General features: G+C 45.3%; 1 protein-coding gene and 1 long non-coding RNA gene across 17 annotated transcripts in view; one reads left to right on the forward strand and one right to left on the reverse strand.

Annotated features, from left to right (window-relative positions):
- Positions 1–919: 919 nt before the first annotated feature.
- The window catches only part of Calr4 (calreticulin 4), a 35,158-nt gene continuing 13,275 nt past the window's right edge, over positions 920–22,802 (forward strand). For 2 of the 10 annotated variants that reach the window (NM_001431273.1, NM_001431275.1), the window contains 3 exon segments: positions 6,491–6,713; positions 17,564–17,665; positions 20,736–20,939. In NM_001431273.1, coding sequence (NP_001418202.1) covers positions 6,593–6,713; positions 17,564–17,665; positions 20,736–20,939 — 427 coding nt within the window. In that variant the 5' untranslated portion in view covers positions 6,491–6,592. 10 annotated transcript variants of the gene reach the window in all.
- Positions 13,104–22,802, reverse strand: part of LOC108351012 (uncharacterized) — a 47,815-nt gene continuing 38,116 nt past the window's right edge. For 4 of the 7 annotated variants that reach the window (XR_015621058.1, XR_015621059.1, XR_015621057.1 and 1 more), the window contains one exon: positions 13,104–13,425. This is a non-coding gene — a long non-coding RNA (uncharacterized LOC108351012). Of the gene's footprint in view, positions 13,426–14,510; positions 15,395–17,750; positions 17,874–22,802 lie in introns of those variants that run through there. The other 3 variants (XR_015621062.1, XR_015621065.1, XR_015621064.1) reach the window with 2 other exon arrangements.

Below are 22,802 nucleotides of genomic sequence, written 5' to 3' on the forward strand. Positions count from 1 at the left end.
GTCGAGCACAGATTGATTGCCATGTCCGCCTGTGGCTTTGATGCCCATCTCTGCCTCACACACAGTAGCAGTTAAATGAATACAGCTAAATAGATAAGTGAAGTGAAGTGGGTCGTAAGTACTGGACCCAAAAGGCCTGAGCTCTGGCCCTCATTCTACTCCCTTAGATGTTGGTAAGTCACTTGCCTGCCAGAGCCTCAGTTTGTCCATCTATAGGGTGGGCATAACACCACTGTTGCTATGTATCTGTGTGAGGGTTGAATGGTACTGTGCATGTTAAGGACCTGGTTTTGGTGCTCAGCACACTGTATGGTGGTCAATAAATGATGGTGCCTTTCCCTTCTGTCAGCCTCATTTTTCTTACAACAAGGGAAATAGTGGTGGCTGCATAGCAGTGGTTCCATAGAAGCAAGATTAATTTGCAGGATTTTCCCTCCCTTTGCGCCTGTTCATGCCCTGCCCTGGCCCAGCCCTTTTCTTCTCCTGCTCAGTTACCTTCTGCAGGATGCTGTCCTTGAGATCCTATTCTAGATTAATGCTTCCTGGAGGCACCTTGGGCCTTGCATGGTGTTGTTCAAATAAACAGGCACTACACTGCTATCATAGTTTCTTCACTGGCCCAGTGGATGGTGGGTGGGTGAGAGGATGGAGGGAAGAAGGGAAGGAAGGATAAGGGAAGGAATTGTGTTGCGAACACTTTGAATTAAACTACTCCACAGTCAAGCAGGCTCACAGGACTCTCTAGAGGCCAGTCTCAGCTGGTCCTGCCACTCCTTTATACCTTGGGGATCCCTGCCTTGTAGTCCCTTGACACAAAGTCAGAGCTCCTTCAACAATCTCAGCTCGTGGTCCCCAACCATTGGCTGCAGCCTTCATGGCCCTGACCCAGGCCACGAATGGGAGGCAGCCAGGTGCTGGAGCAGGTGATGTCAGCCTGAACCCCAGGGCCAAGGTTAGGAGACAGCACAAAGCGTCTGGTTGGGTAGCACCTCTCTGAGACCTCTCTGAAGGACTGTGAAGATGAAGAGCCTGTCGCTGCTGCCTCTGCTGCTGCTGACCACCTGCACCTTGAGGACGCAGGGGAAGAGGCGGCAAGTCTACTTCCGGGAGGAGTTCGAAGATGGCGGTAAGCTGTCCTGGACCAGGGCACCCCTGTTCCTTCTCAGTCACCAGCTCCAGAGGAGGTCAGGTTAACTTTCCCCCTTTGTAACTCAATCAGAATTAGGAGATTCACAGTTCAAATCCCCAGCTGTGGCCTTGGGTCTGTGTTTGGATTTCTTCTGCTCAATGTTGTTAAGTCATCCCTTCAGTCTGAAAACAGAAGCAAGTGAACCCAGAGTGAAAGTGCCACCTCCGGTGGGCAGCGAGGATAGCAAGACTCTGTGCTCCATAAAATTCAAGCACTTGGAGGATCTCTGAGCTCACCTCATTCGAACTTCTCCCAGGAATGTCTCAGGAGCACCTGGGAATTAGTAGGGCTACTAACTTATGACACAGGGTAGGAGAGAGGGGCTAGCTCGGGAGACACAAGGGCTGACCTGTGTCTTGGAAAAACTGTGGAACACACATGTAAGGGTAAATTGTGAGCTAGCAGTAGCGCTCATGTGCTCATCCCAGCATTGAGTTACACAGCAAATACCAGGCCAGACATAATAGGAAGACCTCATCTAGGTAAAAACTAAAAATTAAATTAAAAGGCAAGTATGATGGTTCATAGACCACTCAGGAGACTGGGCTGGAGGCCAGCCTGAGCTACATAGAATTTTAGACCAGCCTGGGCTATATGGTCTCAAAATTCCAAAAATGAAAAAGAAAATTAGATTCTGAGACTGCTCAGAGTTGAGTCTAGAGGTAGGAAGCCATCTAAAAGTCTGTTGGAATTTAGGTGAAGAATGGGTGGGGGTGGTACCAGGGTGGCAAAATTCAGAATACAGGGGAGATGACAAGAAAAGTGTTTAGTGGCTGTCCAGGACCCTCAACCCCCTGATTTGTTATGGAGGAATTTGTTCACCGAGGACAGGTTGGTGGCCCCTTTCCTGACTAACCTTTCAGTGAGCCAAGTGTGGCCACAGCTTCTGACCTGGGCCACCTCCCTGTTTGGCCTGACTGGGACCCAAACCCTAATTCCTCCAGCCAGAGGCAAGAAGAACATGCATGGGCCTGCAGGCGTTTCCCGAGGGACAGAGCTCCACTTGTCCACTGTGGAAGGAGTGAAATGCCCACGGGTTTCACTGATAAATGTTTCTGAAGCGTACCTTGTTGTCAGGAAAGGACTAGCTTTTATCCTCTAGCTCCAAGATGATTGGAGGAGGTCAACCTTGTGACCGGAGTAAAGCAGTGGTCCGCCTGAGCTGGGGAGGCAGCTGCAAGGCAGCCCCTTCTCCCAGGAAGCCAGGCCTGGGCAGGCTCCGGGTCTCACCCCTGACAGTCGGCTCACACTCCTGAACTCTGTGACCGTATGCCTCTCTGATTCCCTCTGTGCTTCAAAATCTATGGCTGCCTGGGAGGAGCCCAGGATAGGACTAAGTAATGAAAGGACTGGATTTTTGACACATACCAAAAAAAAAAAAATACCCTAAGAAGAAATTGTTGGTGCAGTCTTCCCCTAAAAGGCCTAAACCTAATTGAGGTCAAAAGCTTATCTTATGTAATTACTGAGGGAGGGGGGGAGAGAGAGAGAGAGAGAGAGAGAGAGAGAGAGAGAGAGAGAGAGAGAGAGAGAGAGAGAGAGAGCGCCACACTGAGGAACTGGTTCTGCAGTTGGAGAAGTTGGCTAGTGGATCTCCCTCTTCTGAAGCCTCTCCTCAGCTTACAGGGACCCAATACTGTTAAAGTGATCAGAACTGGGAAGATTTAGGCACTCACTTGTTCTATTCCGATTCAAAGAGTTCATCCATAACACAGCTGAGGTATCCTCCAGGCCTCTGGACTTCTCTGTCTTAAGCAGACCATCTACTCACAGATTTGTTTTTTAAGTCTGAGAATTATCTTTAATTCCTTAATTTTTATCTTCTCCCTCTAACCTATCAGCAAGTCTAACTGGTTCTATCTTCAAAATGTATTTAGAAGAGTTGGGAGGTGGAGGAGGAAGAGGAGGGGGAGGGGGAGGAGGGGGAGGAGGGGGAGGAGGAGGGGCAGGAGGGGGAGGAGGAGGGGGAGGAGAGAGAAGGGGAGGAGGGGAGGAGGGGGAGGAGGAGGAGGAGGGGAGGAAAAGGATCTATATGTAGTTCAAGGCCAGTCTCATCTATAAAGCAAGTTCGAGGCCAGATGGATTACTTGAGATACTGTGTCAAAAGCTGTCGCCACTGCTGAGAATGTGAATATATGCAGACCGTGCTGTGACCAACCTCCCACACTGCTGCCCCTCACCCCCACCTACTCACTCCCAAGTGCACGTTACAGAGACTTGGACGGCTTCTCTGCTACTTTTACTTCTCTGCAGTCTCTTTTCTGTGTTTGCTTGTTTGGTTTGGTTTAGGCTTGGTTTGATTTGGTTTGATATCTGAGACAGGGTCTCTCTGTGTGCCCTGGCTATCCTGGAACTCTCTCTGTAGACCAGGCTGGCCTCAAACTCTTGGAGTTCTACCTGCTTCTGCCTCCTGAGTGCTGGGATTAAAGGTGTGTGCCACTGCCCCCGGCTTCATTTTGTTCTGTCTGAGGCAGGGTCTCTCTTTGTAGCCCTGGCGGTCTTAATCTTGAACTCACCTGCCTCTGTAGAACTGAGGCATGTGCCACCAGACCTGGTCTTGTTTTGAGCGAGGTTCCTTGCGACACTGGCTGACCTTGAACCCTTTATCATTTGCCTCTACCTCCCACTGTCTGGCGTCATGCCCAGCTTCACCCAATCTCTTCTGATACACATTTTCAATGTTTCTGTTGAAGTTGTTGGGGATAATTCCTTCCCTTGGGAACAACATCTGTCCCCTCCTTATAGACTGTAACTACAAACTAAAGAGTTATTCCACTGGAGAACTCGAGAGTTTATTGGGCTGGCTTCTAGAGTATGGATGAAGGGCTATTTACAGGAGAGTGGGGGACCCTAAAGCAACCCCACAAGAAAGTCTTCAACCAGATCAATAGAGGGAGTTTCCTTTCCATTAGCCTCCCCCAACCTTTATACTCTAACACTTTCCCATGTATGCCCTATTTTCCCATCCTCCAACCCTAAATGACATCCTCAAATTCACTATGTAGCTGAAGGTGACCTTGGATTTCTGAGTCTTCTGCCTACACCTTCAAAGGACTGGGACTACAGATGGATGTTACTGAGCCTAAGTTTTTAATAACCTTACTTTTTAATCAACTTTTTGGACATATAATCATATATTGCTCAGGGTTTTTGTTTATTTGTTTCTCTCTGTGTGTTTGTGTGTGTGTGTGTGTTTGCTGTTTTTTTTTTTTTTTTTCATTTGATGAAAAAGGTGAAGGGAAGAGAGGCTGAATGATTTTTCTCAAGGTTAAGCAGTGAGTGTCAACAGCAGTTGGGATTTGCAAGCTAATTAAAAAACCTAATAAAATATAAGCAAAACAGAAAGGGACAGGGGAAGCAGATGGGAGGACTAGGGATATAACTCAGGGATGATGCACTTGCCTGGCATGCATGACACTCTGGTTTGATCTCCACCACAGCAGTGTAGAAAAGCAGCTGGGAGACAAAGGCATGATCTGCCTAGTGTCTTCCGGTTCACAGTTAGCAAGGCCAGTAGCTGGCTCAGCAGAGGAACCGGTTGGAAGCCTGACTACAGGAGGCCAAAGAGTAGATGAAAGAGAGGGCGGGAATAGAAAGGTGTCGGTTACATTTTGGAAAATCCTGTCAGGAAGGCGTGGAGCTCAGGCAGGTGATTTGGAATGTGAAGTACAGAGTCAGTGGACACACAGGAGAGCTTTCCTAAAGGCACTGAGAGGCCGATGTAGGAGGCACATCACTTTCACTACGGGAGCTGTGCCTGACCGAGCCCCTGGCACACTGAAGTGCTCAATTCAGTCCACAGAGAAAGCGGAGTGTGTCGGTGCCTGCCTGGAATTCCAGCACTTAGGAAGAGGACAGAGAAGGCTCAAGATTTCTAGTTGTTCTTGGAAACATAGCAAGTTCGAGATGGGTCTGGGAGATATGAGGCCCTGCCTCAAAGACCCAAGTAAGTGAATAGTAAATAATAAGAAGTTTCAATGTTATAGAAAGGGGTTTAATGGCTAAATATGGCTAATGTTATACAAAAACGTACAAATTTATATGTAAGGTATATTTTGTCATTGTGTAAAATGTGTTTATGCATAGGAAGGATAATAGAAGAAAATACTGCAAGTGGTAATAATTTGCATTTTGGTGATAAGGTAATAAAGGACAGACAGACCGTTTTACCTTTAATTTTTCTCTATAATAAAATTATTATTTTAATTATAAAAAGCAAAATATCTGTAATCCCTTCACTGAGTGGGTAGAAGAAGGATGCAGGAGTTCAAAGCTAGTCTCAGCTACTTAGCAAGTTCAAGGTCAAACTGGGCTACAGGAGACCCTAAAGAAAGAAAAATCCCACAACCTCACGAAAGGGAAGGAAAAAATAACCCCCAGACTTCCTGCATTCCTCCCTGCCCCCGCCCCAGCTCAACTGTACCTGAAATCTTAAGTAACAGTAACTGATACTGCCCAGGCCTCCGGTCACCTCTCCTCATTTCCCCACAGCCCAAAGAAGCAGAAGAGGCCATGTGGCTACTAAAGTGGCAAATGTAGAATTTGAAGCCAGGACCATGGGATTTCAAAACTCATTTTCCTTGCACCACTTTGGCTGTCCTCCCACTGACTCCACTCCCATGAGCCAAGTAAGGTAGAGGCCCGCTAGCTTGGCAACCTTCATGAAAGTACAAATGCCTCGGTGAGGCAGATACAGACACAGGTCCTTGCTTTCTACTTTCTTTTAGAATATTCCAGGCCACAGAGCATCACAGTACTGATGAGAGGGTGTGGAGCCCTTAGAGGGCACCCTTCTTTGTAGAGATGGGGAAACTGAGTCCCAGAGAAGTAAGGTCATTTACCCCAAGTTCTACAATGCATGGTGGCAGAGAATCTTGTCAAGCCCAGGTCTTGTTTCTTCACAAAGCATTCGGTGGTCGCTGTTGAATGCTACCAAGTGTCGTGTGGCTGCAGACAATAATACCAGTGACCGCTGGAACAACAAGAGCATGTAGAAACCCAGAACTTTCCCAGGGACTGTCACGTTGCCATAGTCAGAAGTGTTGACAGAGAAAATGGGAGAGTCATCATACTGACAACACAGACAGATATGGAGGGAAAACTAATGAGCACAGCAGCCACCATTGTGGAGATATAAAATCTGGGGGAAAGAAACTGGAATTCCAATGAGGGTCTGAATGATGCAGGAGTCACAAGGTATGTACGCGTGTGAATGTTAATTCTGTTAGCTCTCAGACTTGTCTGTGAAAACTTGGCTGCAGAGACATTCTTACACAAAGGGCCTTTGTACCCAGCTGGCATAGACACACTGGGGACAGCCCAGCAGGACTGAGGAACACCCTGCAGCTCAGGCCTCCGACTGATAAGCAATTGAGACCATCTGTGAATCAGGGACACTTGGACATGCTGAGGCTGGGGAAGAATCGCCCTGGACAGATGCCCGAACCAAAGGGACCTGGTCCAGCTGGCCTTTCCAGAGCTCAAGTACAAACTGATGGCGAGGATGTCTCTGGAGGCTGCAGGGGTGAGGAGGCAAGAGTGGGGCCTTGGATGTGTGAGAATCCATGTTCTGATTCTGCCATTTGTTCAGAGGCGACCGTGTGTAATTTACTAACCTCACTGATTTCCTTCTTTTATTTTTAAATTTGTTTTTGCGGTGAATCAAGCCTAGTGTCTTGCACATGCCAGGCAGGGTCTCTGAAGCTAAGCCATGTCCCTGGCTTACTTGTCAGTTTGCATAGGAGGGGGGTGATCGTCCTGACTTCCATGTGGCTGCAGTGAAAGCTGAATGGAAAGAAAGCCTGGGAACTATGTGCTCTGGTGCCCCGCTCTCATTCATATTCCTTCTCTGTGGTATTCTGCTGCTGTAGCCCACTTAGAATGTGCCTCACTCTCCTCAACCGGTCACTTGATCAAACGCTATCTCAGCACAGAGGCTGGCTGGCTATTCTGTCTCGACAATACCTTAGCACCTCTTCATTTTCTTCATAAAATGATAATCTCCCTGCTATTATATCACATATTGTATATGTACATTATTTTGTTTAAACGCTATTATCTTACTCTTCAATCAGCATATAAACTCCACAAAGGAAGAGAGTTTGTTATTTTTATTGCCCAGTACATAGTAAGTCTCATAAATAAATGAGTCTGTAGAGGGAAGAAGGGAGGGACTCTGTTTAAAAAAGAAAAAGAAGTCAGCTGGGCAGTGGTGACGCACGCCATTAATCCTGGCACTCAGAAGGCAGAGACAACTTGGGGAGGAAACAGTTTATTCCATCTTGTACTTAAATATCACAGTCCGTCACTGAAACAAATCAAGGCAGAAGTGGAGCAGAGGCTGTGGGGGAGTGCTGCTTGATGGCTTGCCCCTTCTAGCTTTCTCCGTTTGCTTTTTTACACATCCCAAGATCACCAGTCCAGGATGGCCCCTCCCACAGTGGGCTGGCCCCTCCCACAGTGGGCTGGCCCCTCCCACAGTGGGCTGGCCCCTCCCACAGTGGGCTGAGCCCTCCTGCACCAATTCCTAGGTAAGGAAATGTTCGATGGGCTTCCCTTTAGGCCACTCTTATGGAGGCATTTCCTCAGTTGAGGTTCCGCCTCCCAGATAGCCTACCTTGTGTCAAGTTGACAAAAAACAAAACCAAACCTAGGACGAGGTTGAGGATCTGGACAGTCTGCTCAGTTAATAAGACCCTTGTTGTGCAAGTATGCATGAGGACCAGAGTTTGGGGGTCCCCAGAAACAATGTGACTAGGGGTGGGAGTGGTTTGGAGACAGGCCTATCTCTGAAGCTCTTTGTCCAGCCAGCCTAGCTGAATTCATGAATTCTATGTTCAGTGAAAGACCCTTTTTCAAAAGGTAGTGTGCACATAAATACATGCACACCCACACACAAACACCTACACACACCATACAGACATAAACTCATGCCGAAAAAGAGGTGAAGCTGCACCCACTTCTCCCTTTGTTCAGCGTGGTCTTTCTGATTATTTTATTTAAAGATTAAAACAGAGTAAAGGATGTGAGAGTAGGGTGCACTGAAGTTTTGGGATTAATATGTCATTAATTAATCAATATGGCGTCTACCAATTGTAATTCCAGTCATCTGAATAATTTGCCTTAACATTTCTTTCTTTAAGTTCCAATAAGTGTTTATATGTGTCTATATGCCTTCAATCTCCACCACGGAGGAAATCATTAAATGATGTTGAGGATTGTGTTAGTCAGGGTTCCTAGTCCTGCACAAAACATCGTGACCAAGAAGCAGGTTGGGGAGGAATGGGTTTATTCAGCTTACACTTCCACGCGGCTGTTTTATCACCAAAGAAAGTCAGGACTGGAACTCAAGCAGGTCAGGAAGCAGGAGCTGATGCAGAGGCCATGAATGGATGTTTCTTACTGACTTGCTTCCCCTGGCTTGCTCAGCTTGCTCTCTTATAGAACCCAAGATCACCAGCCCACCACCCCCCACAATGGGCTGGGTCCTCCCCCTTGACCACTAGTTGAGGAAATGCCTTACAGCTGGGTCTCATGAGGCATTTCCACAACTGAGGCTCCTTTTCTGTGATAACTCCAGCTTGTGTCAAGTTGGCACACAAAACCAGCCAGTACACACACACACACACACACACACACACACACAGAGTATTAAGCTATACATTTCTAGTTCATCTATTTCAATAAAACAAATGTTATGCTCTAGTTAAAACACTCTGGGTAAAGTGCTTGCTAGGGAAACTGAGACCCTGAGCTGTGAGGGAGAGAGTGTGTACACAGAAAAACACTCACTTTCTCTTTAAAGGCTGAGAGCTGGAGCTATAAGTTGGCAATAAAGAGCTTGCCTTGGCCCTGGGATTTGATCCTGAGCACAGGAAAAACACCAGTGATACCATTAACAACACATAACAACAACTAAAGAATAAGAGACCATGACTCCCAGAGGAGCAAGGGGTGTTCCACAGGCGGGACTGCGGGGAGGGGAGAGAAAGGGAACGTATGGGATTACATTTAAAATATTAACAGTGGGGGCTGGGGATTTAGCTCAGTGGTAGAGCGCTTGCCTAGGAAGCGCAAGGCCCTGGGTTCGGTCCCCAGCTCCGAAAAAAAGAAGCAAAAAAAAAAAAAAAAAAATTAACAGTGGTCGTCCTTGGAAGGAGATCATCAACTTTGTTGTGTTTTTGTTTCTTTTGGACTTTCTATATGCTGCATATATGTGATTTTACCTTGGGGGGAAACACCAGACAATAGAAAATAAGCAAAGCCAACCTTTATCCCCGCCCCTGTTAGACAGTGGTCTCCTCCAGGGCATGAAAGCTGCAGTAGGGCTCTGGAATCATGCCTTGGTCACACTCACCTTCTTGGTGTCTGGAGATGTGTGTGTCTGGACAGCAAAGGCCAGGCATTCTCTATTTAGTGAGTGAATATCCAGTATCGTGTCTCCTACAACCAGACAGTATTAGTAATGGGCATTTTGATGTTGTCTTGGGGACTTTGTTTGGTTTTTGAGTGGTTTTTGAGTCTCACTATGTAGCCCTGGCTGGCATAGAATTTACTATATAGACTAGGCTGGCCTTTGAACTCAGTGATCTATCTGCCTGCCTTTGCCTCCTAAATGTGGGGATCAAAGGCAGGAGCCACCATGTGGCCTGCACACTTTTCTAAGTAAACTTGACTATCTGTCCCCTAGGAAATGCTGCATCTGAAACGACAAGCTCCAAGATGTACTGGGGATGCTTAGTTAATAAAGTGACTGAGGGGGAGCAATGCCTCTAAATGGAGGGCTATCACTCACGACAGTAATAACTACTTCTTTTTATTGCGTCTATGTACCTATTGTGGGGGTTACACATATGCCATGGCAAGAGTCTAGTGGTCAGAGGACGACTTGCAGAAGTTCATTCTCTTGTTCCCACAGTTGAGCTCAGATCATCGATCAGCCTTAGTGGCTGTGTCTTTGCCCCTTGAGCCATCTCACTAGCCTAAAAATTATTTTTTACTGTTTTAATTAGTTGTGTCGATTCATTTTTGATAGACATTGTTGTATTCTTATTTTCTTTGAGAGGTTTCCTTTTGTTTTGGTATTTTGGTTTCTTGGCATATAGTCCAGGTTGGCTTTGAACTCATGATTCCTGCCCCAGTCACCCTACCGACACCTGGTTTACCTCAGAGAGGCTCAGGGTAGTCTTTTTTTAGAGATGAAGACACTGACTCAGAAAGTGGATTATCCCATTCAGAAGCTGGGTGCATCACTAAAGGGAAAGTCGTTAACTATAAAGACCTGAGCACTTAGAGCAGATCTGTGGAGAATCTTCAGAATTAGACCCACAACTCTTCTGCTCATTACAGCCCAATACCAGCTTGCATCTTTATCAAGGTTTAAATTTTAGACCATTGCTGGTCACCTCAAATGAGCTTGCTATTGAGCCCGATGACCAGAGTTCAATCCCTTGAACCCCCATAGTGGAAGGAGAGAATCAGCTTCTACACATGTGTTATTCAAATGTCACCCCCTCCTTTCCCCATTTAAAAAAATGTAAAAATAAAAGTGTTAAAAATCAAAGTTTAAATTTTAAGCCAGGTATCCTCCTATGATCCTTGCACTCCAAAAGTTGAAGCAGAAAGATTTCCCACAAATGTGATGCTGGAGTAGATGAGATAGTAAGCTCCAGGCTACCTTAAACTAAAGTAAACCCTGCCTCAAAAAATTTTTAAATTTTACTAGAATTCTTTATAAGCTGTCAGGATTGGGGCTGGAGAAATGGCTCAGCGGTTAAGAACACTGACTGCTCTCAAGGAGTCTTGAGTTTAATTCCCAGCAACCACATGGTGGCTCACAACCATCAGTAATGGGATCCGATGCCCTCTTCTGGTGTGTCTTCAGACAGCTACAGTGTACTCACATACATGAAATAAATGAATAAATCTTTTTTTAATTTAATTTTTAAATGAATAAATCTTAAAAAAAGAAGTCAGGAATCTTCTACGGTGTCTAGAATTTTCCATGGAAAATTAATAGTAGACATAAGCTAGGCACAGTGGAACACACCATTAATTCTAGAACTCAGGGAGCAGAGGTAGAAGGATCATGATTCTGAGGTCAGCTTGGGTCACTAAGGAAGACTGGAAGAGGGGAGGAGAGAGAGCAAGAGGAAAAAGGATCAAAGAGAAAGAGAGAAATATATGCATAGAGAGAAAGAGAGGTTATCTTTAAAATTCTCTATAGAATGCAAGCTAACCGCATTGAGTAAATATAGCAAATGTGTATTTTTATCTAATTATGCAAGCTTATAATGGATTTTTATTTGTCTCCACTGGGAAAAGAGCAACTTTTACTTTCAAACCAAATATATGTTACGTATCTCTCTGATGTTATGTTATTGCTAATGTTATATATCGTTCTTACACACACACACACACATACACACACACTTACACACACACATATATGCAAATACAACCTCCAGTAGTTTATTGAGCCCATCCCTGTGTTGCATTGCTATTTTTAAAAATTCTTCCAGAAACCCTGTGAATCAGGTAATATTTTCTATCGATGAAAAATTGGGTCTTAAAAACGTTAAACATTTTTCTGAAGCTAGTGGAGAAGATGAGTCCCCATGCCCAGTATTTTGCAGGTTTTACAGTTGTGTGACCTCCTCGCCTTTCTATATCTGCACAGGTTTGCGGAAGATTGTGTCCATTTATCAGTTAGATGTGCCAGCTCCTGAACACATTGCTTTTTGTTAGAGCGCTCTTTGGAGATAAATATTTAGCCAATTTAGAGGGAAGATTTAGCAGGTAGAAGAGCCTCCAACCTCAGCTAATGCACTGCTCTCCTCTCCCCCTGCACCCTCTCCCTCTCTGGTCTTTTGATATGCAACTTTTCTGTTCAGCACACCCACGCCTCACCTTCCTGCCATTTCAGTATTTCAGTTTCCACTTTCTCCGAAGCTCTCCCTGATGGTTAGTAGCCTATGATTTGTGGAATCTCATATACTCCGTGCTGTCCTCCGCTCTGATGCTTCACTTGTCTGTCTGGTTACTGTTCAGTTGCTTACTGGAGGGCCTCTTCCATTAGACTTCCTGACTCCCCTGAGGATCATAGGTCTCTGAAGGGGACCTGTCAGATTCCTGTCTGTGTGCTAGGTGCCTGACACAAAGCAAATGCTCCATAAATGTTTGCAGAAGACCTGGCTCTAGAATCAGATGTGCAGCTTTGAAACTAAGTGTCCACCAATGGGTCACTTCCTTCTGTGGGCCTCAGTTTCCTTATCTGCAATATGTAGAAGTAAAAGTAAATGACCAGTTAGTCACTCTAACCTAAGCCTTTTCTGATATTATGATGCTTTAAGATTAAGAAGAAAAGCATGGTGTGTTTTAAGTAGGACTTTATTAATTACATGACATTGTTTTCCTACAGAGAAGCTACCATTTTTTAAATACTTGCTTTAGTTCATGTGTATGCGTCTCGGTGTATGTATTCGTACCATGTGTGTGAAAGAGCCTACAGAGGTCAGAAGAAGTATCATGTTCCCTAGAACTGGAGTTACAAGGGAACCACCATGTGGGTGCTGTAAAGCAAACATAGGCCTCTGGAAGAGCAGCACATGCTCCTAACTGTTGACCGACTTTCTAGCCCCAAGAGAAGCTCCTTATTTTGAGATAACTTAAATCATGTCAGGTTCAACTTATATCAATACTCTTCACCCTGAAGAATAATTAAGATTGTGAACTTTGAAATTCTGTTTTGATCTCTTCTACCCTGGAGCTCAAGGCCAAAGCTGTATAATTCTTTCTACAGGTTTGGTGGGCTCAGTCAACATGTGTCATGTGAGTGATTAGGAACTGCCCCTTCAGTGGTAAGGTTGAGAATGTTACGGCTTAGACAAAAGGCAAAACCATGAGTCTCTTCACTCGTTCAGCAATGATCTTGGGCAGTTTACTCTGTGTTACACACTGGAACACAATGGCCAACGCAATAATCTTGGAACTCGGGAAAGAGAGACATTGTCCAAATTGTACAAAAATTATAGAACATCACAAGACCGACCTATTATTAAGTACCCACTTTTTAGGTTATAATGGGTTTTTCACACACGTGGCCTCGAGGGAAGTTATATAATCCAGAGCTTGAAAGTCCAGACTTCCGTGTTGAATAGACCTGGATGCAAACCTGGCTTGCTCCCTTCCCCATAAAGTGGGCTCTTGAGAGAGATTCTGAATTTCAGTTTCTTCACCTTTAATGGAAAAAAAATAGGGCATTCATCACGGGGCTATTATGCGAATGCAGGGAGAGAGCGCGTGCCCAGCCTTCAGCACAATGCCTGACATATGGCTGCTAAGTAGTAGCTATTTTTTCTTTTTAAAATACCATTCATTTTTTAAATCTTTTTTTAGTAGCTATTATTATAGTGCGGGTTTTTTTTTTTTTTTCTACATAACACTTTTCTTCATGCCTTCCAGAGGAAAGACAGCTTTGAAATCAGACAGATTTAGGATCAGATCTCAAGTACAGCAGTTACTAGGTGTCCCAGTCAGTATCACTGTTGCTGTGATGAAAAACCATCACCAAAACAACTTGGGGAGGAAAGGGTTTACTTGGCTTACACTTCCGCCTCACTGTTCATCACCAAGGAAGTCAGGACTGGACCCTGGAGGCAGAGGCTGCTGCAGAGGCCATGGGTGCAGCAGACTGGCCTGCTCATCCTGCTTCCTGATAGGATCCAGGAGTACCAGCCCGGGGGGAAACCTCACCCCCAGTGCACTGAGCACAAAGTGGAAATGATGACGCAGCGTCATCTATGAATATGGAGTTGAGTACGAAGTGAAGTCTTCAGAAAGCCCCACGAGGGCCTAAGACATACTGACTTTTTTTTTTTTCTTTTTTTCGGAGCTGGGGACCGAACCCAGGGCCTTGTGCTGACTTTCAATCTGACTTTTAGCTTTTGAATCAATGCTTATCTTTCAGTGGCTTAACTATGACCAGATACGTAGAACCCACTTTATTCGAGCCACACACTCCCCAACACCCCCCCACCCCCCCAACCCTGCTATTAAGGAGAGGTGATAAACTCATTCACCAAGACAATGAGACATTGAGGGAACCAGGAAGACCGGGAAGTGTTGGGGGCGGAGAGAGGAATTTTACTCTCTCCCCTTTATGGATGTTTTACCACTTATTTGTGGTTTGCTTAGCAAACCAGGGCCCTACATGCTAATCAAGTCCTCTAGCACTGAGCAACATCCCTTTAAATTTTAGGTATGTTTGTGATTTTTTGGTTTTTTTAACCCAAGAATCCAATCAACATGCACAAGACAGATTAACCTGGGGAAAAGCATATATTTATTTAATCAATATATTCGTTATTCTTATCATAGCATCCTTTCTGTTGCTATAAAACACCGCAACCACACAACTTTAGGAGGAGAGAGCTTATTGGTTTATGGGTTACTGTCAATCATGGAGGAAGCCAAGGCAGGACCCCGAGACAGAACCCATGGAAGAATACTGCTTACTCATTCACAGTCCACAGATGTCTCAGCCTACCATCTTATACAACACAACTGCACCTGCCCTGGGCGGCACCACCTACACTGGGCTAGGTTCTCTTTCGTCTATCATTAACCAGGAAAATGCCCCACAGACATGCCCAGGGCCGTCTGATGGAGGCAAGACTTGGGTTGAGGGTCCCTCTTCCCAGGTGATTTTAGCTTGTGTCACGCTGACAAAGACTAAACAGCACTAAGTACATGAGTGTCTTTAAAAGGTTATTACAGATGAGTTCTTTAAAAGTATATTAACCCAGCAGTCCTTATAAAGAAATGGCAGACCAACAGAAAGCTAGGTGGGATGGTGCACACCTGAGATTCTAGAACTCAGGAGTCTGAGGCAGGAGCATCAGAAGTTCAAGGTAATCCTCTGTCTGGGCTACATGAAAATCAAAACACGTCCCCCTGCCCCCAAGCAATGAAGAAGTTATACAATCAATCACATGCACTGAAGTGATAGTAAGTGGCAAATTGAGGCAAGGTGAAGGAGCTCAGAGAAGGAAAGCAAATTGGGTACAGAGGTGACTAAGAAGATAAAGATTACTGTAGCAAGGTCTGCTGTACAGATCCCTTCAGCCTCAGCTTGGTGTCCTTGATAGTAAGAATGTTGCCTTCCTTTTGCATAGAGAAGACAGTGTTCACATCGGAATGTCATTCCTGCTTTGGAGAAAGAATGAGATCAGAATGATCTTGCACATACTATCGTTTTTCTTTCTTTTTAGAGTTTACTTATTTTTATTTTATGTGTATGGGTGCTTTGCCTGTATGTTTGTCTTTGTACCACATGCATACATGGAGGACAGGAGAGGGCATTGGGTCCCCCAGGACTGGAGTTACCAACAGTTGTGAGCTTCCATGTGTTGGGAATTGAACCCAGGTTCTCTCTCTCAAAAGCATCCGGTGCATTTAACCACTGGCTACCTGCTCTTTTAAAAGTGCTGTTAATTAAAAATGGGCATTATACCACAGCAATGTATTTTGGAATTCATTCTCATTCTCTCTCTCTCTCTCTCTCTCTCTCTCTCTCTCTCTCTCTCTCTCTCTCTCTCTCTCTCTTTCCACTCCTGCTTTCATTTTTGAAATAGGATTCCACTGTATAGTAGTGTGTGCCTATCATCTGATATCCCACAGTATAATCTTGATAGTGTGTGCCCATAATCTCAGAACTCAAGAATCTGAAGGAGGGGGACAATTATGAACTTAAGGCCAGCTAAGGCTGCGAAGTGAAGCTCCACCACCAAAAGGGCAGGGGACTAACTGCTCAGTCAGTAAAGTACTTGCCATGCTTCTTGATGACATGAGTTCAATTCCCAGTGCCCATGTAAAAGGTCAAGTATGGTAGCATGTACTTCCTATTAAAGCATTGTGAGGTAGACACAAGAGGGTCCCTGGGGTCTGCTGGCTCCCCAGTCTAAGCTAATCAGCAAGACCCAGATTATGATGAGCAAGTCTGTCTCAAAAAGCAAAGACAATCACATCTGAGTAAGGACACCGGAGGGTGATGTCTGACCTCCACATGTAAGTAAATACCAGGCAATGTGCATATCTAACTGCACTCATCTCACTATCTGCACACACACACACACACACACACACACACACACACACACATTCACATGCACATACACACATATACTCACACAGATACACATGCACACACACACATTCATATGCACATACACACATATACTCACACACACATATTCACATGCACATACACACATATACTCACACACACATACACATGCACACACATACATTCACACATGCACATAAACACACACACATACACACACAGTAGCAAGCACTGGGTGCAGTGGTATTTTTTTGTCTGCAATTTCAGTACTACTCAGGAAGCAAAGACATAGTAAGGATCAGGAGTTCAAAACCAGCCTGTGCTGATATAAAAATAAAAAATTAGGAAGGCAAGCCCACACCCGTGGGTTTCCTGAGAAGCAGTCGAGTCATCAGAGTTGGGCCCTGAGTAAGAGGAACTGACAACGGCCAGCTCCCAGTGTTTTGTTGGATGTGTGCTGATGTGAGGCTTTCCCCGAGAAGATAAGAAGAAGCATTGCCTTTACCTACCAGGCAGTAAGAGTTGAGAAACTCCATTCAGAGGCAGGGAGGAGAGGAGATAAAAGCCTCCCTCAAAGCCTCTTCTATCTCAAGCTGCCAAATGGCTGTGACTCTGGGACTATGATTGGTCCCAGGAAGTGGGAGTCAGCAACTCTGAGGCAAGGGATTAGGCACTGAGTGTTTGGGTGGAAAGCCAGCTCCTCAAAAGAATGCTTCTTTGTCTGCATGCCGTCAGTGCCAAAGCAAAACACATTTATCAGCATTGGAAAACTGCAAGGAGAGTCTGCAGAGTTTAAGCAACAGAAAGGGGCCAGGAGAAATGGATTGTTCGTGATGATCATGACTAATTTAAGAAGTATGAAATGTTTTGCTAGTTTATTCTCTGAGAGAGCAGGTTTTATTATTTTACACAAAGCATAAATGTGCGTAAGGGCTTAGACCTCATAAGCTCATTTTCCGTCTACTTTTGCGAGAATAAGCGTTTCCTGCCCTCCAACTACACCCTCCCATGGCGATTTTCAGGGCTTAACCACCATGAATGAGGTGTTGGTGGAAAAGTGGCTCAGGTGCTTGGCGTTTGAGCAGCTCCCCCTGACCGGACATGAATAATGGGTTCCAGGTACTGTGAGGTGAGCATGATTTCAGGAATATTCTGAGTCACCTGTTACATTGTCACTCTGCACGTAGAACTTAATTAGCACCGATAATTTAATTCCTTTGAGTGCTTTTTTTTTCCTCCCTTCTCCACAGATGGATGGACAAAACGGTGGGTGCAATCTAAACATCAGTCAGATTACGGTAAATTCCGGCTTGATTCAGGAAAATTTTATCAAGATAAAGAGAGAGATAAAGGTAAATACCAGAATTCAGGGACGGAATGGTTGCATGACTTTTACTCAACTGTTTTTATCCGTGATTACCAATTCATTTCTCTTACCAAATGAAGGAAATAAAGTGGACGGAGCTGAACATAGTGGCGCATGCCTGTAACCCCTGAACTCAGGGGATTGAGGCCACCAGCTTGCAACCGGTTAGGGTAAATGATGGGTCCCAGGGCAGGCTGGAATACAAAGTAAGACCTGGTCACAATCAAACACACGGAAACATTGGTTAGTAAAAAAGGGTAGTCTCTGGCTGGAGAGATGGCTCAGCGGTTAAGAGCGCTGACTGCTCTTCCAGAGGTCCTGAATTCAATTCAATATGAATTCAATATGGTGGCTCACAATCATCTGTAATGAAATCAGATGCCCTCTTCTGGTGTGTCTGAAGACAGCTAGAGTGTACTCATAAAATAAATAAACCTTAAAATAAAAAGGAAAAGAGTAGTCTCTCCACAAAATTTATTATGCCCCGTAGCTGAGTAATAGGATATTTTAAGCTGGTCCTTTGCATATTATGCCTTTCATCTATCTAACATTTTCACCGAGAGGTTATTACCTTCCCAGCTTTGCAGAGGAGCCTCGCGAAGGTTTTGATGTTTGCCCGAGGCTATACTCTACAGTATTAGGGAACAGCTGAGACTCGGCTTTGGATCTGACTCTAGGGACCGAGTTCATTAACACTAATGTGTGCTGTTTCCCCTAAAGTCCTAGGATTTTACAAGTAGCTTTCTGCACCGGAAACCTGGAAACGCACTGCCAAGCACCCAAATGTCGCTCTTTCTAGAGCAGCTCTGCGCGGTGGAGAGGAGAGGACCTAATTGACGAGCTGTATATTGGAGCTTGTCTTATTACTTCTCCAAGTGTTGCCATTAGAGGAAGATGACCATCACCTGCCATGCTCAGTAGACAGCTTTGTAAAGGCCAAATAGCCCTGGAGGAAGGGCGAGCTCTGAGGACAAGGACTGAAGGCGTGGGTGTCTGGTCTGAGAAAGCTTTTGTTCTATAAATAGAGTTCATTGATCATCCCCTGGAGTGATTTCCCATTCTTCCATCTGGTTACTGTTATGAATCTCATTTTCATATTTATTAAAGGGAATTATAAGCTGGCTTGAGCATTTTAAAATCTTATTCAAATCCTCTGGAAAATTGTTTTCAGAGGACACATTGCTGGAGAGTGAGCAGTTCCCGGGACACCGGTGTCTTGGTACTGCAGTACAGGCTGCTCCATCTCCTTACCATCTGGCTTCTTGCTCCATCTTCCTGCGTTCCATACTCAAGCCCGTTAGACCCTGGGTTGTCAGGAAGGATGCCGTGGCAACAGTGAGACTGACAGAAGGAGGCTGGTTTGGTTTTTATAGCAGGGTGTGGCAGGGCAGAGACTCAAAGCTTGGCCTTCTGCAATCTATTCATTCCTTCCTAGCCCTTATAGCCCCTTAGAGGCCATGAGAGAAGTGCAAAGTACTCTTCAAAACATAGACAGCTCCCAGCATGATGTCAGATGTGAAACTGTTTACCACAGAGCTTGGTATTCAAGAAATGCTTGAAACCTTGTCTGAATCAGGCCCCATGCTCCTTCTTGTAACTTAGCATATTTTAAAGACAGGGTCTTGTATAACGCAAGTTGGCCCTGGACTACCTATCCCGTGCCTCCACCTCCCAAGGGTTGGGGTTATAGGTGTATGCCACCACATTCAGCTTCATTTAACACTTATTCAGTAGTTCCACATCTCCGTCATTTGTGATTGCACCATCACAATTCCTTAGCAAGGATCTCTCTATTTAATTACTACATATGGTTTGCCTAGAAAAGTTCTGGGGTCCTTGACAGCTCTGACATTCACTGGAGGTTGGGGTCTCTGCACTAACAACTGGTTTAGTGATCGGTCATGTGAAACTGTTTCAACGACTTCACAACAAAGTGATAAAACTGCTCACTTTTCATTGTTACTATGAGGGTTGAATACACACAGCTGTGTGAATAAAAAAAAAAAAAAACCTATCTGGTGGAGTTAAATGTTAAGGACTTGGTAGATTTACACTGGGTAAGAATGCTTGCTGAACAAGAGTGAAGACCTGAGTTCAAATCCCTAGAACCAAGGCTGGAGACGTGACCTTGCAGTTAAGAGCACTGGCTGATTTGCCAGAGGACCCAGGTTTCCAGCATCCACATGGCAACTCACAACCACCTGTGACCTCCTGTCCTAGGGGATCCATTGCCCTTTTCTGACATCGGTGGGCACCATATTCATGTGGTGCACAGACATAAACGTAGACAAAACATGTATACACTGGTAAAATTAATGAATAAATCCCTATGGCCCAATAAAAAGTTGAATGGCTGTGTACTCCTGTAACCCTAGGATAGGGGTTAGGGCGGAGATAGCCAGTAGCTTGGCTTACTGGCTGCTAGCGCTCTGTTCAGCGAGAGGCCCTGTCTCAAAGCAATAAGGCAGAGAAAGCAAGGCAACTGGCATCTCCCTCTGGCCTATGTATCCAGAAGCATGCACACACGACACACACTCAATTTTTACAAAAGAGGTAAATTATTTGGAGATTAAAATATTCAGTGAACTGTAGCAACAATTGTTATTTTTAATAATTGTTTAGCAACTCTGGGCCTCTTTCCGCTGTAGACCTTATACACCGCAGAACCTTATTCTGCTGCCTAGCCAGCCTCAGCCAGGCAGGGCCTTGGCTTATAAGGCTGCAGAATGATGCTGAAATGTCTCTAGAAAATAAGTAACCGGATGATGGGAAAGAACGTATCAATGTGGCTAAAAATTCCAGTCAGGTTCCTTCTTTGCCTTGCAGCTTACGCAGATCGATTTCCCTCCCCATGACTCAGCCTCCTAACTTATTAAACGGGCACGGTGCCCATTTCTCAGAGCTGCGCAGAGGCTGGGGTGGGAAAGCATCATAATACTCCATGCACAGCGCCTGGCATACCGTGTGTGAGGAAATACTAGAACTAAGTTAAGTCAAGCGCTGGGCCTCCCTGGGAACTTCAGTCTGAAGCCTCTCCACTTTCTCTCTGCTCTCAGGTCTCCAGACCACAGAAGATGCCAAGTTCTATGCCCTTTCCGCCAGGTTTAAGCCATTCAGCAATGAGAATGAGACCTTGGTGGTTCAGTTTTCAGTAAAACATGAGCAGGGCATCGATTGCGGCGGTGGGTATGTGAAACTCTTTCCTGCCACGCTGAACCAGGAGGATATGCACTCAGAATCCCAGTATTACATCATGTTCGGTAAGCTCCTTGGGAGCAGTTCTCAGTCCCTGGGGTTTGTATAAGAACCACTGTGGTGGTTGAAAAGACTTACATAGATCTGGAACAGACCGTTTGTAATTCAATAACTCCATATCCCTCGTGTAGTAGGACTCTCTAGAGACCTGAGGAGACGACATCTCTAAACCCGAATGTTAATATAAATAGACCAACCAGGGGGAAGCACATGGCATCGGCAAGTCTGTAGGGCCTGGAGACAGCCTAGTTCTCAGAAAAGGAGCCACACAGGCCTACAGTAAGGCACTGTGCTCAGCCTCAGAGAGAAAGGCAGCCAAGGTCAGGGGAATGACCTTCTGTAAGCATTTGTGAGTGCGCAGAGTGTGACATCTGTAACTAGGTCTTCTTGAGGAGATCCAGCTTTTAGCCACAACCAAATTGAATCCAGTTTCAACATGATATTGAAAAATCAGCAGGCACCAAGCACTCCAATTTCTAAAGCACAGATGAAGAATGTGGGTTAGACAGAAAGGTTTATACAAAGTCAGTGAGGGCTATGCTGGAAGGCAGGCACTAACATGCCCTTCATTCTCTTTAGCACTTCTTTCCCTGGCAGCCTCAGCTAGCTCCCCTCCCCCCTCCCCTCTCCTCTCCTCCCTTCCCCTTCCCTCCCTTCCCTCCCTCCTACTCCCTCCCCTCCCCTCTCCTCTCCTCCCTCCCCCTTCCCTCCCTTCCCTCCCTCCTACTCCCTCCCCTCCCCTCTCCTCTCCTTCCTTCCCCCTACCTGCTCTTCTTCCTTTTTCAAATCCCTCTCTTCAGCTTCACTGTTCCCCTTTAAAGTCTGCACCCTCCTTTTTCCTTAAAATTCACACTCCCCTTCACAAGTTCTCACTCTGTAGTTCCAACCTCACCAGTAGGGCAGTAGCTTCAGACCCACTGTGATTCTCCTGCTTCAGCCTCCCCAGTGCTGGGATGATAGGTGCAAGCCCGCGTACCTGCTGCCAGTCCTTCTCTCATTGTGCAGAGGAACATTTGGGGTGTGTAAAGTGTGTCTACCCCAGCACCTTTGTATTTTCTTCAGAATCTGGACCATGTGTTCCTATCTCCATTTTGTGGATAAGGAAATTGAGGCAAGGAATTTGCTGAGGGTAAGTAAAAAGTCAGAATTTGAGTCAGTCTGTCTATAAAGCCAATGTCTTCTTCCTTAAAGCAGCTGGATAACTTTTTAAAAAGCAGAATGAAATCTATATTCTTTTTCTTTTTAAAGGTTTATTTATTTATTATATATAAGTACACTGTAGCAGTCTTCAGACACACCAGAAGAGGGCATCGGATCCCATTACAGATGGTTGTGAGCCACCATGTAGTTGCTGAGATTTGAACTCAGAACCTCTGGAAGAGCAGTCAGTGCTCTTAACCATTGAGCCATCTCTACAGCCTGAAATCTATATTCCTAAAAAGTATTAAGCCAGGCTGGAGAGAAGGCTCAGCAGTGAAGAGGACCCAGCACTCACATGGCAGCTTACAACCTTCTCCAGTTCCAGGGGATCCAACTCCCTCTCTTCTGGCCTCCATTAGTACCAGGCACATAAGTGGTGCATAGAAACATATGCAGACAAAACCCATACACATAATAAAATAAACATAAAAATAAAACTTTAGTTTGAAAAGGGTACTGAACCAAGTGTTAGCTACATACCAGTAACCAGGGGCAGAAACAGGAGGATTGCTAGGAATTTGAGGCCAGCCTTGTCCATACATCACTTGAACACACAGCCTTTCCACAGTTCATGGCCTGTGCATTCACTGTTCCCATCTCAGGGCCTAGGCCACCCCCCACTTCTACTCCTTGTTCCTACCTTCTCCCCAAGGTTACATGGAATCTCT

The sequence above is a fragment of the Rattus norvegicus genome, chromosome 5 (genome assembly GCF_021556685.1).
Source record: "Rattus norvegicus strain SHRSP/BbbUtx chromosome 5, alternate assembly SHRSP_T2T, whole genome shotgun sequence".
NCBI lineage: Eukaryota > Metazoa > Chordata > Mammalia > Rodentia > Muridae > Rattus > Rattus norvegicus.